Here is a 17,143-nt window from a genome sequence, read left to right as displayed (position 1 = left end):
CCCAAATTTGCTCGGGGCACCTCGATATTTTGCCTGAAAATTTTGCCCGAGCACTTTCCGTATTTGCAAGGCAGTGCCTTTCGTTTCCGATATTTTGCTCCGTTTTGCTCCTGCTTTGTAGCAAAAATGCCTTCGAATGAACCGTCTACTTTGGTAAAAGTGTTTGGTGACTCTGATGAGGACGCAAAACTGAAAATGGTGTCAGTATTACGGATTTTGTAGCATCATTTCAAATTTATGTACCCCTGACAACCTACACAAGCTATTTTAGCACAACTTTGGCCCAATGAAACCAAAAAAATTAGAGTAAAATTGCCAAAACACACCCGAATCCTCCGTAAATTCGATATTTTGCTCGGAATTTGCCAGCAATTTCTTTTCGTGGGAAATTTCGATATTTTGCTGGAAGCATTGCCGGCAAATTTGGGCTAGGCCTAATGAGTATTACAGCAGCATCGAATGTCACGTGGTCCACTGAAACCCCCAATGGTGGAGTAACATTGCCAGAGACAGTAGCTGTAACTGCAACTAGTGGTAGCACTCGGTGTTGTGATTAATTAACCCCTCCTCGGCCCTTTTGCCTGTGTGTCAATGATCTTGACCGGCTCCACTGTGCCCCAAGGTTTCGCTTTTTTGGTTGATAGTCAACACAGTGGGCTAGCCGCAAATGGGATGAGGTCACCAGCCTCTGTGCCCTTGCTGCACGCACAGCGTTGAACATGTTATGTATGGCCCCTGACTCAGTACCTGTTGCATTGTGTGGCCTCTTTTAAGTAGAACCCTCGCTGAACCACCTAACCTAGCACACCAGCTGTCCTGACCTAGTGGGATTGAAGCACATAGAATACCGCAGGCTTGTATATTTGACGTAATCAAGTAGCGTGCTCCACTCTCCGAAGTGTGCTTTAAAATACCCATATAGGGCAGAGTCTTCCACGCAAGAGAGAGAGGGGAAGCTGTGTTGCAACTCCGAGGTCACGTGGAAACTGGGAGTTGCAACACAGCTTCCCCTCTCTCTCTCTCTCTCTCTCTCTCTTGTGTGGCTTTTATTTTCAAAGGTATTAGCAGCTGCACCTAGTATTATATGCTGTGCTTGGTAAAGCATGTGTTCTGAAGTTTCAAGTAACACGGTTGTATTGTGTGCTTCGTGTCCATCCACCTCTTCTTCTTGCCTCTGCATCGGTTTAGAAAATCATTGAGGAAAATGTGGCGTGGAGTGAGCAACTCGGTGATTGGCAATTGGTAAGTGCTAGTACATACTGGTAGCTCAGTACCTAGCTGGATGGCTAATGGTGCTCATGAATGTTCACTGTATCCCCGTACACCATAACACATTGAGTGCTAATGAATGTTCACTGTATCCCCGTACACCATAACACATTGAGTGCTAATGAAGGATTTCTTGTTACTGTACCACACATTTATGCCCCCCCCCCCCCATCCCTACTCACATCAGCCTGATTCTAGACTGTTGTATTTCATTTCTGCAACATGTGCTTTTAAAAAGGCTTGCGTTCCGTTGTGTTTGTTTGTGGCAGCATGGCATTGCGCACACTGGAGTCAACATCATCGGTGCAAACTCTCCAACGCCGAAACCAGCCAAGACTGTTGATGAAGTAAGTAGCAAGTCGGACTGCTGCCTGCAAAGCTCAGTACATACTGCAGGGGCGTCGTACACGCTACGGTCACTATGGTATTGACCATACCACGCTTTGTTCCACGTACCCAGTGAATCAATAAAATGCACTCATCTGGGCTCTAGATTTCGATTTTTTTCAGAGGAGCCACCCAACACCACGAGTAGATTGTACTTCAGATGGCTGACCGTACCCGTGACATTAGAATACCTTCCGACGCCCCTCCCGCATAGTGTTGTTGATCATGGTGCTGAAAGTCTTCACATCACAATGGGTGTTTCAAACCGGGAAATAGTCCACACAATGCATTCAGTCTCTAATCAGTATAAACCTGACTAGTAGTATCCTAGAGCTGAGTTATAACAACAACTACGTGTACATGTACATGTAGTTGCACTGCATGGTCTGGTGTATGCGAAGTCCTGGAGCAAAAGCGCAGTACAATGACTTACTCTGCGTGAGAGGTGACCACAGCATTACAGCTATCAACATGTGGGCTCGGGTTTGTGTAGCTAATGAGCTGGGGGATCTGGTTTGTGTAGGTAACGTTACTGAGCTTTGGGATTGGGGTGATGTAGGAAGGACAGTATTGCTGATCTCCCCCCCCCCCCCCCCCCCCCTTCACCGTGACACTTCATCTAGGCTGTCAAGTGCAGTACGATGCGACATGCTGTGCCGGATTGTGGATTATGCACAGCTCCATCTAGCACTGGAATATCTGCACTGAGGGGCATATGCTGCATACACCCACCACACACTGCCTTCACAGGTAGACAATTGAAGACAGCGGACATTGATTGATGTGGAGCGAATTTGGCGATATTAGAGGTGCTGCTCTCTACATCGGAGCTCACGCTTTTCCTGCCGACTTTACTAGACACTTGACTGACCCACGACTGCCATATAGAGCACGCAAGAAGTCCATCCATTCATACCCTTCCAGTCGGCAACTTGCGACAAAGCTATAATCATAGCTTGCATAGACCTCGGTCCTACCGGTAGGACCTACCGGTAGGACCATCATACACAGACATGCTGCATGGCCTCTGTTCTAACATTGACCTAAAACTTGACCCTAAACTGTTGCTCAGGGGCTAATGAAGGAGTCCACAAATTATAGACTTGATCGCACAAAGCATAGTACGAAATTCCATGGTAACAGCAAATGGTAACCATGGAAACGGTGTATGGAATTATGCATTCCACTGCCTTGGCAGACTAACAAAAACATTAGTACCTCACCACGATTGATGTGCCATGGTCAAAATTCACTTTGGACAGAGTTGCTAGCGCTCCGACAGGAGTATGTGCGGCCATTTTGACAATTGATAAAATTGCGCGTATGCAATGCACTGGACATAGTCTTGCATTTTGCGCCATTACTTTGCCTGACAAAGACCTCATCTCAACAATTGTTTCAAGAAATTTCTCAACCAAAAGCACTTTTGCAGCGCGATTTCTTGGGTCCTACCGGTAGGACCCGTGGTCCTACCGGTAGGACGGCATGCAAGCTATCAATAAACACTCTCTGCTCAATACACAGTGTTCTGGAGAGTGCAGCCCTCATTGGTATCAGTGATTTTTTATCGCTTACTGTATTTTCCAAGTAAAAGCCGAACATTGAACACTGGTAAATCACCCCTACAATGGCCGAATTAGCAATGGTAAATGGGATAGATGTGCGGCTTATACAGTCAACTTCGCTTATGACGACACCCGGTGGGGCATCAGAAAAGTGTCGTTATACCCGAAGTCTAATTATATGTGTTACAGTTGGATGGGACTTTGCTCTGGGCATGAAAATTCTGTCGTTATTCGCGGATTGTCGTTATATCCGCAGTCGTTTTTAGCAAAGTTGACTGCACTCCAGAAAATACGGTATACATGTGCTATAAGATGTTTCTCTGTTTACACGCTGTGCTTGCCTGTAGATATCACCGTGGCCTTACACAGATGCCATTTATCTGGAATATCCAAAGTCAATCAAGTCCAAGCAGCAGACCGGTGGTAACAAGGCTGGCAGCGCTGCTACGTCGAGAAGAGGAAAGCGCTGAGCGTCGTCTGCATGTCGGTCACCACCAGCATGCGTGTCTGCATGTGTGTAAAACTGTGCAGTCACGGTGCGCCGTCTCTGTGGGTAGATGCTCTCATGTTTGCATGTGTCTAAAACTGTGCAGTCACGGTGCGCCGTCTCTGTGGGTACATGCTCGCATGTTTGCATGTGTCTAAACCTGTGCAGTCACGGTGCGCCGTCTCTGTGGGTACATGCTCGCATGTTTGCATGTGTGTAACTAAACTGTGTATGTACGCCGTCTGTGTAAAGGTACATGCTCGCATGCACGTATGTTATGTGTTGATGAAACAGTGCTGCTGCTATTTGACAAGGGGTTGGCGTGACATGCTTACTGATGACATCATGAAATCATACTACTTTGTCATGTGGCTTAAGATAATGAGTGGTTACCACAAAATGACTGTTATTATAATAATTATACTTGAAAAGCTCTCTTATGGGCTCATGCATTACATCATCCTGCAGACACACCTGTCATGCATAGTCTGTTTGTTGTCTTGAGATTGACAATTACTTTCATGAAAATTAATAGTCTGTGCGAGAGAAAAAAAACATATTTTGTGAATCGTGACTACGAGAAGGCGTCACCCAATGAAGGAGAGCCTAATATGGTATGCGCAGACAGTAGCATTGCCGTACTGGTCTCTTGCTGCGACTAAAGCATAGAGTGACGGAAACACCTACCGATGGCGGGCCTGGAAATGAAGAAAGAAGAGGGATAGGGCCTACAATTATAATAATGTTGAACAAATGTTGTGTCACGGGTTCACGGTCTACTGAACTACTTCAGCTGTGCTCGTGTGTTGTGGATGATGAGCAGATAACATTACTGATATCATTAGTATTCGGTGCTGTGCATGGTGAGGAGAGAAAGTGGCAGCAATGCCTTGGCTGATCTAAAGGTTAGCAACTCTGGTAAACTGCCACCAACTGTGACGAATTGCAAGAAAGAGAAAATGCAACATGAGACGGCAGTGCTTAGGAAATATATTCTGTGAGAGCATCATACGGCGAGACATGTACCATGGTCATCCAATATACACTGTTCTGTCTTATGCTTTATTAGATTGCCTCACGTGCCAAGCGCGAAAAGCAGCAGCCAGTTTGTAATAGTTTCCGGCCACATATCTGCTATCTGGGCTAGTGGTGGCATGGAGAAAAAATCAATGTCCGCGTTTTATGTATGGAATTATGTGCATGTGTTATGCATACACAGAATGTATGTGCAGACGTTATGTACAGATGTCATGTGCAGATGTGATGCGCACATCATTACATGTATGCAATTAGTAGTTCCATGCATGTATATTATTTATTTACATGAATACCGGCGGTATGTGTGTACCAGTACAGTGCTTTTCGTAGAGTTTTCCAACCAACTTCCCTCTTCTCCTGGCCACTGGTCAATAGCGCCAGGGAATTGTTCCAGCTACTGGTACTAGTGCAGCTGGACAAAGCCGCTGGGATGGTTTCTTTGTGTACATACTCCTGTAGGTGGGCACACCAACAACACCCGGGACTTGATTCGCACCCTTGGGGCTAGTGAACCGCTGATCGAGTGGCTTGACCGCTTCCGCTGGCTTTGCCCTGGAGCCGTAGTTAAGATAGTCACTGTTGAACGTGCTCAGGCCGGTGAAATTCCCAGGTTGACGGAGACTGGTGTCACGGTGGTTACCATGCCGTGTGCGTGGCCTGGTTGTCTTTGCAGTGAACTCGTCCTGATGGGTCGTCTTCAGGTGAACTTCGCCTCTCTGCTTGGTGTTAGTTGGAGGCCGAAGCGACTTGGCCGGCTCAGGAGGTCCTCTGTTGGCGAATTGAGTTAGGTTAGTTGTGGTCTCGTTGAACGGTGTATCTACGGTGTGTTTAGTTTCATTCGGTTTACACCGTGTAGCCGGTTTGGTGCTGTGCAGCAAGTACTTTGAGCGGTTCTCCGTCTCCAATCGGACTTCGTCGTCGAGTTTCAGGTTAATCAAATCCGGGAACGGCGGGACGGCGTTGCGTCGCCTCTGAAATGGCTGCGCCTGGGGATGAGAGGACTCGTACTGTGTCATCAGGTTCATTGGGATATCGGACTGCTGTGGTGCGTTCTTCTTGACATTTTTGTGGGCTATGTGGCTGGGCTCATAGCCCCGGTGGGTGAACGCTTCTCTCATTGTTGTCGTATGTTCCATCGGATCCGTGGAACGAATCGCCGTCTCCTGGATACGACACATCGTTGACGGCCTACCTAGCTTAGCCTGCTCTGCATTGAAGTCACTCTGATTGGTGGACAAGCCCAAGAAGTTGCCATCGAAGAACTTGCGTGGTGTGGGATCTCTGAAGATCATGGCCGGCTTGGACTTATCCCAAGGTCTGAACTCTTCTCGGTTGGTTGTGTTCAGTAGCATTGGGCCCTTGGTGGAGTATTCCGTTGGAGGACGCATATTCTGTGCCCTAGGACCCTGCAGGCCGATAAAGTTTTGGCCGTACGAGGTGAGGCTCTCCGGTTTGTCCGTCGGTGGCTCGTACACGTCGGGTTTCTTCACCATATTTGGCTTGGGCTGGCAATGGTTGATGTAGTCCCTCTGCTTCGTGCTCACAAGATATTTTTCCGTATACTCAGATGGCCTCCTGTTGACCAAGACTGGACACTTGGTGATGCGCCGGGTGTCCCCTGCGGGAGCGGCTACATATGTTGTATTGTATTGCGACTGGCCCAGCCCATCTCTCTGCCTGGCTCCTTTCTTGTGAATAGCACATGGGTGCAGACTGTGAAGAGTGTGTGAATACAAACACACACACAAACACACACACACACACACACACACACGCATCAACACACAAGCACACCGTTCAGATCTTGGAACCGTACTACAAACCCGTTCATACTCTATTCGACAATAAGTCAATAACGCCTTTTACGGCTTATCACAAGTCAGAGAGGACCATGCATACGGCTCATGGCTAAAAGCAGAAACCACTTGGCAAGGAATTGGCCTCTACGACCGTATGTCCTGACAGCTCATATGCTAACACAAGCCAAGGCCCAGGCCCTACCAACCGCTCTGACTGATATCTGGCTCAAGTCCTGCTTGGGAGCGGATTTTCCAACCCTGCTGCTACCCACAGTCAACTGGGAACTTGTGGCCAGGCACAAGGGTACATGGATGCTAATGGGGTTTTGGCACTTGTGCCAGTGGTTTCACACAGTTCAGTGTACACCACTAACCAAAATGGTCTCTCGGCTACAAATGCTTCCAAAATTAATTAATTAAATGAAATCCAAATTTTCGGGCCAGCCCCATCTTCAGGAACATCTTTCAATTTTAAAATTATTTTTGGAAGAATTTGTAGCCGAGAGACCGTTTTGGGGTAGTGGTGTATCATGAAGTGGCTACAGTGGTGTCCGCACACCCTTAGGAAGGTACCAGTGGTTGGTACGTATCCTCTCACCCTCACCAGACGCTGCATCCATCTGTCACTGGATTTTCAGAGTGTTGGCCGCCTTCCCTGGTTGTCACATCAGTTCTGAGTCTGTCACTGTTATGTGTGTGTGCCGTTCAATCCAAGCACAAACAATAATCCATAGCATAGTGCATGCAGTCAACACGGTCAAGGCTACAAACGCCTGAGTTGGTGACGTGACGGTCGTTACCTGCCACTGCCACTGGTTAAAGGGGAAGTTAAGGCAAAAATTAAAATTTCACCAGTTGTAGTCTTCGGGGTGCTGAGTCGAATGGTCGTGGTCCGAGGAAGCTGAGACGCTCCCTTCCTACTTGAATCCCAATCGAACTCGCGCACTTCCACCGAAACTGGGTGACTGCGCCCTACTAGATGGGGATTTGTATGCAAAATGTCACTAAAAGCGCCATTTCGTTCTTATAAAAGCACGGATGACCGCGATTGGCCCATATGTTGTAGTCTTTGGGACGCTGAGTCGACTGGTTTTGGTCCGAAAAGGCTGCGATGCGGCGTTCCTCCTTTATTCCCAATCGAACATGGTCGAAGAAGCGGTCACGTGCTCCTGCGTACACCAGTCACCTGGTCACCGTGCCTGCAGGGTACAACTTACTAGCCTGTTTGACCTTTTTTGGGTGCAGTCCTGTCACTCGAGTTGAACCCGAGTTGAACCTTGGTGTGAAAGTTGTCACCTGCTGGCGTGGTGACCAGGTGATTTGGGCACCCAGGACCACGTGACCGCTTCTTCAACCATGTTCGATTGGGAATAAAGGAGGAACGCTGCATCGCAGCCTTTTCAGACCAAAACCAGTCGACTCAGCGTCCCAAAGACTACAACATATGGGCCAATCGCGGTCATCCGTGCTTTTATAAGAACGAAATGGCGCTTTTAGTGACATTTTGCATACAAATCCCCATCTAGTAGGGCGCAGTCACCCAGTTTCGGTGGAAGTGCGCGAGTTCGATTGGGATTCAAGTAGGAAGGGAGCGTCTCAGCTTCCTCGGACCAAGACCATTCGACTCAGCACCCCGAAGACTACAACTGGTGAAATTTTAATTTTTGCCTTAACTTCCCCTTTAAAGTGGAAGTTCACAAGATGAAAATGCAGAAGGAACAGAAGGAGCAATATCGCAATAACAGTGGAGAACTACAGACGTGCATTGTAGAACCTGCAGGCGACATGCAGAAGCTGCAGACCGACGAAGACCCACGACACAATCATGTACCGGTACATGTACTATCGTAAGTTCCTTACCCACAGTTGCACTTTCCGCATGTGCATAGCCAGCTGTTGCAATCAGGAAACGACATCTTTGACAGATATCTGCTCGCCGTCGCCGTTACTAGTTGTCTGAGAGCTAGTAGTAGTACTAGCCTAGTAGTAGTAGTTTGTAGGAAAGAGGTTCCGGCACTGTCGACAGCCAAGCGAAACGACTGGATATTCTTGGCCCTCAAGGCAAGTGTGTTCTGACGCACCACAAAGCTAGTCACTAACTTACTTCACTTCAATGCAGCCGGTAAACCAAGAAAGATCCCTGTCCTTCACTAGCAGTAGCACTGCCCTGTGTAGTGCTGGCCAGGCTGCTGGAGACTGCACTGCAGTACTGACTGTGATCAGGTAATAATGACTGTGCATGTGACTGTACTGACTGCGTTCGCTGTGCTGCAAGTCCAGCAGAAGACTGAACTATTTGTTACTTCTGAAGACAGTGAAGTGAAGTGCAGTGAAGTGAAGTGGCTCTGCCCTTGTGCCCACGCACGGCCAACTGGAGGCGGGAGCCGGCGTGTTGTCTACCAGAGATCCTACCTAAACTAAGGTAACGAGAGTCCATGTCTACCATGCATGGTCTACAAGTACAACCCTGCGGCACTAGTACAGTACTAGTAGTAACTTGATTATGACAACACTACATTCTACAACAGTACTACTAGTGCTGTTGTAGAATGTAGTGTTGTCAGTTATCAACTATTAGTATTACTTGTAGATCTACACAAGCTCGGTGACGCCTGACGGTTCTCACAGCTGCCATGGCGTGTCTTACACAATCACTGCATGAAAGGCCAAAGTCCAAGTGTCACTGTCAGACACACCCACTGCTTGTCTTTCGTCGCCGGGCAATAATAATGCAATAATGGCGAAGGAACCTACACTACAACTTAGTACAAGTACGCGTTAGTTAGCACTACTATTAAAATTTTTATTATAAGTTAGTACCTCCACACCCACATCTTTTTTTTACACATAACATGTATTTTCCTGATTTCTTCTCCAGTGTATGTTGTATTGCATTTTAATCCATTGTCACGTTAATTTTTCCCGTAAAAGAGGCTTGCACCTCCACACCCGCGCGTACCCGGTACCCATCACCCTGACCGGGCTTGAGACTCAGTGGTCCCTCTATAATCCGGCACCATTTGTGCCACGGAAATCTGCTGGATTAGGGAGGGTGCTGGATTAACAAATCTGATCTACTGCTGCAATGTGCATGAAGAGGACATCTGGCTACTGAAAATTGTGCTGGTTTATAGAGGGTGCTGGTTTATAAAGTGCCGGATTAGAGAGGGACGACTGTACATCTATTCTCGCCGCACAGTCGTTCCTTGCATGTGAACCGACCCGTGAATGTAGTTAATGTAGTTATACGCCGGAGACTACTGCTGCTATAAAATGAATGGTATAAGTCAGTATAGTGCTGGGTGCAGTGGTGATGATATTACTGATCGACACTTTGACTGTGATGTTGCACAATAACATACATGTCGGTCGATGTTGTTGGCTGACAGCATGTAAACAAGGCGGAGACCACCGTGTTCGGAAACAGTGATCTTACTACAACCTTCGTGGTTGGTAGAGCCCCGGTCTTCACGACCATCTGAACCGTATTGGTGTTAGACCCGGTTCTGACCCTCTCTATTCTAGGGAGTTTCCGTCTTAGTTTTCTTGCTGTTGTACCGTCAGTCGTGTATACATTGTTCGCGCCTGGATGTCATCCTGATACTCAGTCATCATAAAATAAGAAAGCTAAGACAACTCCCTAGAACAAGGAGGGTCAGAACCGGGTTTAACACCCATACGACCATTGGCATTGGTCGTGAAGACCGGGGCTCTCAGTGACCACCCACAGAGGTTGTAGTAAGATCACTGTTTCCGAACACGGTAGTCTCCACCTTCTTACATGCTGTCAGCCAACAACATGTTTCAACAAAACAAGGCTTATAATATTATAATACGTAGGTTGATCTACAAGTACATGAGTCATGACTGTGATGCTTGGTGCATGTGTCACTGTGTGATAGGTCATGTACAGTAAAACCTGTCCAGGCGACCACTCGGATAAGGCGACCACCTGTCCCAGAAGACCACTGCAGCCAGGACCAAGGGATGCTATTTCCAGTCAAACGGCACTGGATAAGGAGACCGCCTGGTAACAGAGACCGCACTTTGAAGGTCCCTTGAGCGGTCGTCTTAGACAGGTTTCCCTGTATACCCTTACAAAGTTACAGTGCAAATCGTCTTTACTTCATAATGGCTGCACACGTACCGGTACTCGTATGGCTCCGGAGCAGAGTTCCACATTATTCCATTTCCACTTTGCACTAGCATATTCACATACAAACACAGCTCTCCACTTCTCTTCCCCCTTTCTCGCGGCAGCACCATTTCAGCAACGGTCCCACTCATCACACGTACACGTGCACGCCTTATCTCAGGCTGGCACATTTCTCATTATCACTTCTCTACCGCACCTCACGACCTATACTCCATTTCTTTGTTGTTCGTCGTTACTTTTGCTGTTTCAACCTGGGGATGGGTCATGCACGAAAAATTGGTGAGTCCAAAGCGACTTTACGGCAACACAGACACTGTATGTGAGACAAAGAAAAGTACACATTGGCTGCAATGGAGTCTGTGAATCCTTAGAAGAGTTCCATGCACTTAGTGCAATAATGATTATTATGATCAATGTACAAGACTACAAGACTTTTAGTGCACAGTTCCTCAGAGACAAGCTGAATGCGATAATACATGTATAAGTACAGTGAACGATGTTAGGTTTCAGGACTCAGACTCAGAGGACAAGCAAATAATATTAATCGTCTGGAGGTATCAAAGGTCACAGTAGTACGACGCCTGTCCTTGCCAATTCAGCAAATCTCCTTAGCAGTATCTTCTAAAGAATGTAGCTGGCAAAGTATGCTGGATACCTTTTAAATTCTCAACAGGCTAAGCAGTGTACTCAGACTAGCCGCACCCCGAGTCACCCATACACCCATACACCCATACCCGACTCCAAAATAGCCGAGTGGACCAGTGCAGGTGGGTGCTAACACTAAACACTAGAAATACAGCCGTGCATGTACAATGTTTGAAGGCAGAACGTTTCTCAGTAGATCAATTATTGTCTATAGCTATGTTGCACCTTACGGGGCAAACGTCTCAAAACAGGGAAATGAAAACAACGTCAGGAGAGAGAGAGAGAGAGAGAGAGAGAGAGAGAGAGAGAGAGAGAGAGAGAGAGAGAGAGAGAGAGAGAGAGAGAGAGAGAGAGAGAGAGAGAGAGAGAGAGAGAGAGAGAGAGAGAGAGAGAGAGAGAGAGAGAGAGAGAGAGAGAGAGAGAGAGAGAGAGAGAGAGAGAGAGAGAGAGAGAGAGAGAGAGAGAGAGAGAGAGAGAGAGAGAGAGAAGAGAGAGAGAGAGAGGAGAGAGAGAGAGAGAGAGAGAGAGAGAGAGAGAGAGAGAGAGAGAGAGAGAGAGAGAAGAGAAAGAGAGAGAGAGAGAGAGAGAGAGAGAGAGAGAGAGAGAGAGAGGAGAGAGAGAGGAGAGAGAGAGAGAGAGAGAGAGAGAGAGAGAGAGAGAGAGAGAGAGAGAGAGAGAGAGACAGAGAGAGAGAGAGAGATATGAGATGTGGAAAACAAGTAAGTGTTAGTTTCATGAACACAAGCAATCACTAAATACATGAGAGGTATGATTGATTGTAGCTGGTGCCTTTACTGACCTGGCCGAAAATGTTTCGAGTGCACGGTCTTGATCTGAGATTTGAATTGGACTACTCCGCACAGCAGTGCACCGATGTGGTACTCTCTGACAGCCACTTTCTCAGCTCACTAAACTACATGGACCGGTATAAGGAACCACTGTACATGTGCACATGTGTATACTTCAAGGAATTGCCAAAGTGTCTACATCTTTGTCTGTGCTACAACTTGCACCCAGCAGTCATCTTCATCTCCTGCACAGCCTGCTCCATGCTCTTGGCAGGGAGGCAGCTGTAGTTGACCGGGCCCAGCCCCTGCAGCCACAACGGACGGGGGTCGGGTGCTCCGGATGGACCGTGCTGAGTCGACGCTGCCAATCCGCTTCACAACGCAGAAAACCGTCTTGCCTAGATTCTCGGTCGGAGTTGAATCCTCAGTTTCGTCTTCATGTGAGAGAATCAAGTCGACGGCAGGTGGTATCAACTGACATTTTGTGGCATGAGCTTCTGAGTCCATGTCATTATTTTCTGGTGGCCCGGCTGGTAATCCATCTTGTTGCTTCTCAGTTTCTGGCTCAAGTCGAACTAGGCCTGGATCCGCTTTTGCCTCCAAACCTCCCAGCGCAATCACATCACACACACTCTCCACATCGCTGTATTGATCTTTGATCACATCATCATCTTTGCCGAGTTCACTACCAAAGTATGTTACCATTCCGACGCTCATTTGGTAGCGACCCGTGTCGCCACATATGTTTGGGAACGCGTTGGTATTGGCAGCAGCTCTGTCAAAACCGGCGGAGGAGAATTCACTAGGTCCGTGCACCACTAGTCGAAACTTTCCCATGCCCGGCTTGTTAGAGTCAGCATTTCTATCTTGTGTTTCCATGATGGTGCCCAGCTTGCGTATGGGCTGAAAGAGCACGATGAGGAAGTAGGAAGTGGCAATCTGCAGGGTGGTGACGTGAAGTATTGCATCCTCCACCTGCGCTGACCAGTTCTGACCGGCATGCTGAGAAACCAGGAAGACGATTGTCAGAATGGTGGTCACCAGCGCTGCCACAGCTGTCAGTGGGTGGAGCCGCGACGTCATCTCGTAGCAATCACTGAAGGCACCCCCTTTGCGCTTCACCCGGTATATGACAAGAACGCATAGTGTGATCAGGGCGATGTTCAGCACACACACGTACAGCAGGCATGCAGTGTCAACGGAGCGGAAACCGCAGCGTCGCTCCGTGCTGACGTGCGTGTGGACAGTTTGCAGCGCGGACGAGCACTGTCCGCCGGCACAGGCGATGATAACAATTGCACACGTGACGCACTCCGCAGCTGCCGTGGCCAGAAGACGGTTTCTAGTCGATCGCAGCAACATGCCCAGTGTCAACCCGTGTAGTGACGTTATCCGGTAGAGGGCAAACACTAGCAGGGAAGATATCAGTGCAGTGAGGCCTATTGCTGACAGAAAGGCTCTCATGAAGCATGCACCGCCTCTGGGACCGGAACTCTGCACAAGAACGGACATATAGGCCAGGAGCAGTCCAGCCAGGGCAGCAAATGTGGGCTCTCGGCCCAGCACAAAGAAGCTGCTGGCTGCCTTCCTGGCACTGTACAGGATGGCGGCTATCGCACTGGCCATGCCCAACACGCCAATGCACGTCAGAACAATAGGCAGGCCACTTCCACCGGAGTACTCGTGTTGCGGCACATCTGTGCATCCGGAAGCAGCCTCGCTGCTGGATTGGTTGCTGGGACATGGGCTGCATGTGGCACTGCTTGGCGACGTGGAAAAGTAGTTGGAAGGACAGGCAGTGCACTGCCAGCAGCACGACTGGCAGGACAGTCTGCCACTGAACGCCCGCTTGTAGCCAGCCTGTGGGCAGGTAGTGCTGCACAGAGATATGGGGCGATCATGATGGCCAGAGTTCCAGACCACCAGGGACTCGTTCAGATAAATGCTCTCCGCGAAACAAGCAGCTGCATCTCCACCGGGCAATGCAAATAGTACACTTCCATTAGCAGTGAATTTACATGTCTCCACACTGATGTTCAGCAATTCAGCCTCGTACTTCCCCACTATCTGAAACGGTGATGCCTTTGAAGCCTTGCTACTTGGCGTAGCAGCAGGTGTTTGCGGTGCCGACTGTCCCTTAGCTGCTACCTGAATGTTGTTGATGTCGTAGTGGGGCAGACCCGGATCTCCGCTAGCGTCAAACTCAAACTGTGAGTCAAATATGGTAGTAAACTTGACCGAACGCAGCTCCCGAAAGAGGTCTGTGTATGCCCGTCGCTTCAAGCACGTAACATTGAATCTACAAACACCGCGGTAAATATTGTCAAGGGCTGCGGCAAAAGCAAACACAGCATTGTAGATGTACGGAATTTTACCCATCATAGGCTCGTCGGCCAGCTTTTGTTCTTTGAGGCAGGCTGGGACTGGCTGGCCGGTAGCCAGGGCGTCTGGACTCTCCTGGCTGCAGTGGAAAACACTGCGCCAGAGGTCCCTCAACCAAGGATTCTCCGGATGACTGTATGGCGTCAGGCCGGCCCAGTGCCGGCGAAAGGGCTCGTAGGACGGCGCCCGGGGCAGAGCGCTGACGGCACCTTGGACCAGTTCTGTATTGCCTCTGACTACCTCAGCAGAGTCTCCCCAACCATCCGACCCAATGAAAGTGATGTTCTTGTGTAGGGCGTCATCATACAGCTTACTATCGGGGTGGCAGTGCTTCAAATAACCAAGGAAATTGATTGCCTCAGTTTTCTGCGAGAAGAGAACAATAACTGTTGTTTGATTCTCTGGCCGCGAGTAGAGAAGGTCGTTCCAGATCTTCAGGTAAATGGTATCGTTCTCCAGAAGGTGCCGCTGTATAACCCAGGTTCTGGACTGGCATCGCGCCGTAAGGGACTCGGCCGAGGAGGAACTCGTGCACTCGGCGCTGCTCAAGCCCAGTGCGGTCTTGATCATGTTCACACCATCCTGGCCGTAATGGTCGTCTGTATGTATGAAGCCAATGAACCGCCAGTCCATATCCCTAATCATACTGGCCGTGGCCTGCGCGGTGAACGCGTCGCTGGGAATAGTGCGCAGAAAGTAGGGGAACTCCCGTTTGTTGCTGAGCCGTGGACTGGTGGAGGCGTAACTAACCATGGGAATCTTGAATGGTCCCAGCAACTCGGTGGTCTTGATACTCAACGTACTAATGGCAGCCCCCACCACACCGACAACGTTGGGACGTGTCCTCTCCCCGGACACAGACTCTGCTTCAGTGCAGTTCTCGTTGTCAGTTGATCGGCCCAGGAATTCTAGACACTCCAGGAGGGCGTGCGATGGAGAAATGCAAGTGTCTCGCATCTCGTAACCCAACGTGATGTTGGGCAGGAGCCGCGTGCTGTTGTTGACGAGCATCACGGCGTGTCTCATTCCCTCCGGCATCTGCAGAAACTCTGCTGTCAATGTTGCATCTGTGCATGACTGGGCAGCCGAGTCGTACCTGTGGACTGGAAACAGTCCGCCAAGGTAAAGATCGGCTCCGACGTCCTCGCGGGTGCAGGTTTGACCAGGGCTCAATGTGCTTGGAGGACACGGACCTCGGAATACATTGCGATCAGACCCAGTCGTAATCCTCGTTCCTGTCGCTGACGCTACAGTCAGGAGCCATGATGCCAGTATGCAGAGTGTGCGCTGCAGCATCATCGGATTGCTGCTCAGCACTGTGACGTGTGCATGTGCAATGTCCGCCGCCACAGCAACAACCTGCTCCCCTTCTGAATCCTCCTCGCCAACCGCTGTCACCTACTTGTACACCACACGGCCTGCACGAATCTCCTCAGACGCTTGCTTGTTGGTTGGATGATTCCTGTATGCCAACTCCGTTACTCCTGGTGAGTATGCACGCATAGCCCGTCTGGCGTCTCTTGTTGTTCCTCGCAACTCTTCCTACAAATCACTACTTCTTTAGGTCAACCACAAGCTCGCAACTGCTAGTGCATGAATACTAATGGTCTGGTAAGTATCAATCTGGTATCCCAGTTTCACTTGTAAACGATTGTCTATCACCTCACCTGCTCCCGATCGCCAGCACTGGGGAAGTGCCGCGCTGCAGAGGATCAGGTGCATTTGTCTGTCTGGCTGCACAACGGCTGAAACTGAACGGGCGTGAAGCAATCAGCTAGCAAGTGGTCTACAGATGTGCATTTTGTGATGATCATGACATGAAACTTGTATAATAATATTATGCTTGTATACACGAGATACCTGCCACGGTCAACTGACCTCAGCCACATAATACCTCTTTGGACGTACATGTACATGTCCATGCACTACAAAGTACAAACAGTGGGAGCAAACATAATACAATGTACTATACTGTATACATGTAGCCCATCAATCTGATCATGTGCTTCTCATGCGGTTGTGGTCAGAGACAAGCATGCCCCTTTAAAGCTTTTCTGAGTTAGTGACTGCACGTCGTCTGCAGCGTGCGTCTGCAGCGTTTAGTTACTCAAATTCAAAAGTCCATGAAAAACCAACAGTCAGTGGCGTATGTTGTGAACCAAACAACAGACTTTTGGGGCGTCATCATGCACATGGAAAAGCGCCGAAATAGAAATTCCAACATCATTGCCGCAATGTCTTCCGCCACCTGACAGCTGATCTCATTCGTGAAGTGCATGGCCACGGATGTAGGGCCTCCATCTCAGCCCCTGGAAGTAGAGCTGCTACGCCTCCGATCTGCCATTGCCGAGTCAGAGAATGGTGCTCATCTTGATGTGGCCGTATCTGGGGTTTGGGGAAGCCTTTTTGAGCGTATGCTTTGCGACGTCCAAGTGTCTTCATGCACGCTCAAATCAGTCTTCATCGCTGGAGTCCACATACTCCGGGCACGAGCAACTGTTGTTGTTTTTGTTGTTGTTGTTTTCTTTATTTGAATTCGCTAAACCAAACGGACAGAACTGTCCAGTGACAAGGGAGCGAATGATGAGCGTCGGATCACTATGCATCAAAACATCTCCGGGCAAAAT

The 17,143-nt window shown here is 48.9% G+C and overlaps 3 protein-coding genes across 3 annotated transcripts in view; 1 reads left to right on the top strand and 2 right to left on the bottom strand.

Moving 5' to 3' along the window:
- LOC135817686 (kinesin-like protein KIF3A) overlaps positions 1-4,139 on the top strand; it is a 15,054-nt gene extending 10,915 nt beyond the window's left edge. Inside the window, exons 16-18 of the mRNA XM_065330916.1 lie at positions 1,189-1,242; positions 1,539-1,616; positions 3,569-4,139. Of these exons, the coding sequence (XP_065186988.1) occupies positions 1,189-1,242; positions 1,539-1,616; positions 3,569-3,691 (255 nt within the window). The 3' untranslated portion in view covers positions 3,692-4,139. The remainder of the gene's footprint in view (positions 1-1,188; positions 1,243-1,538; positions 1,617-3,568) is intronic.
- Positions 4,140-4,763: 624 nt separating this feature from the next.
- On the bottom strand, positions 4,764-8,695 carry LOC135817687 (uncharacterized). The gene is made up of 2 exons (XM_065330917.1): positions 8,406-8,695; positions 4,764-6,459 (listed from the first exon to the last, which is right to left on the bottom strand). Exons 1-2 carry the CDS (start codon positions 8,459-8,461, stop codon positions 5,115-5,117), a joined length of 1,401 nt encoding a protein of 466 aa, XP_065186989.1. The 5' UTR covers positions 8,462-8,695; the 3' UTR covers positions 4,764-5,114.
- A 3,231-nt stretch (positions 8,696-11,926) lies between these two features.
- On the bottom strand, positions 11,927-16,248 carry LOC135817684 (metabotropic glutamate receptor 4-like). Its single transcript, XM_065330913.1, has one exon. It carries the CDS (start codon positions 15,813-15,815, stop codon positions 12,330-12,332), a length of 3,486 nt encoding a protein of 1,161 aa, XP_065186985.1. The 5' UTR covers positions 15,816-16,248; the 3' UTR covers positions 11,927-12,329.
- Positions 16,249-17,143: the final 895 nt, after the last annotated feature.

The sequence above is a fragment of the Sycon ciliatum genome, chromosome 5 (assembly GCF_964019385.1).
Source record: "Sycon ciliatum chromosome 5, ocSycCili1.1, whole genome shotgun sequence".
Classification (NCBI taxonomy): Eukaryota; Metazoa; Porifera; class Calcarea; order Leucosolenida; family Sycettidae; genus Sycon; species Sycon ciliatum.
This window is presented reverse-complemented; position numbering and strand designations above follow the sequence as displayed.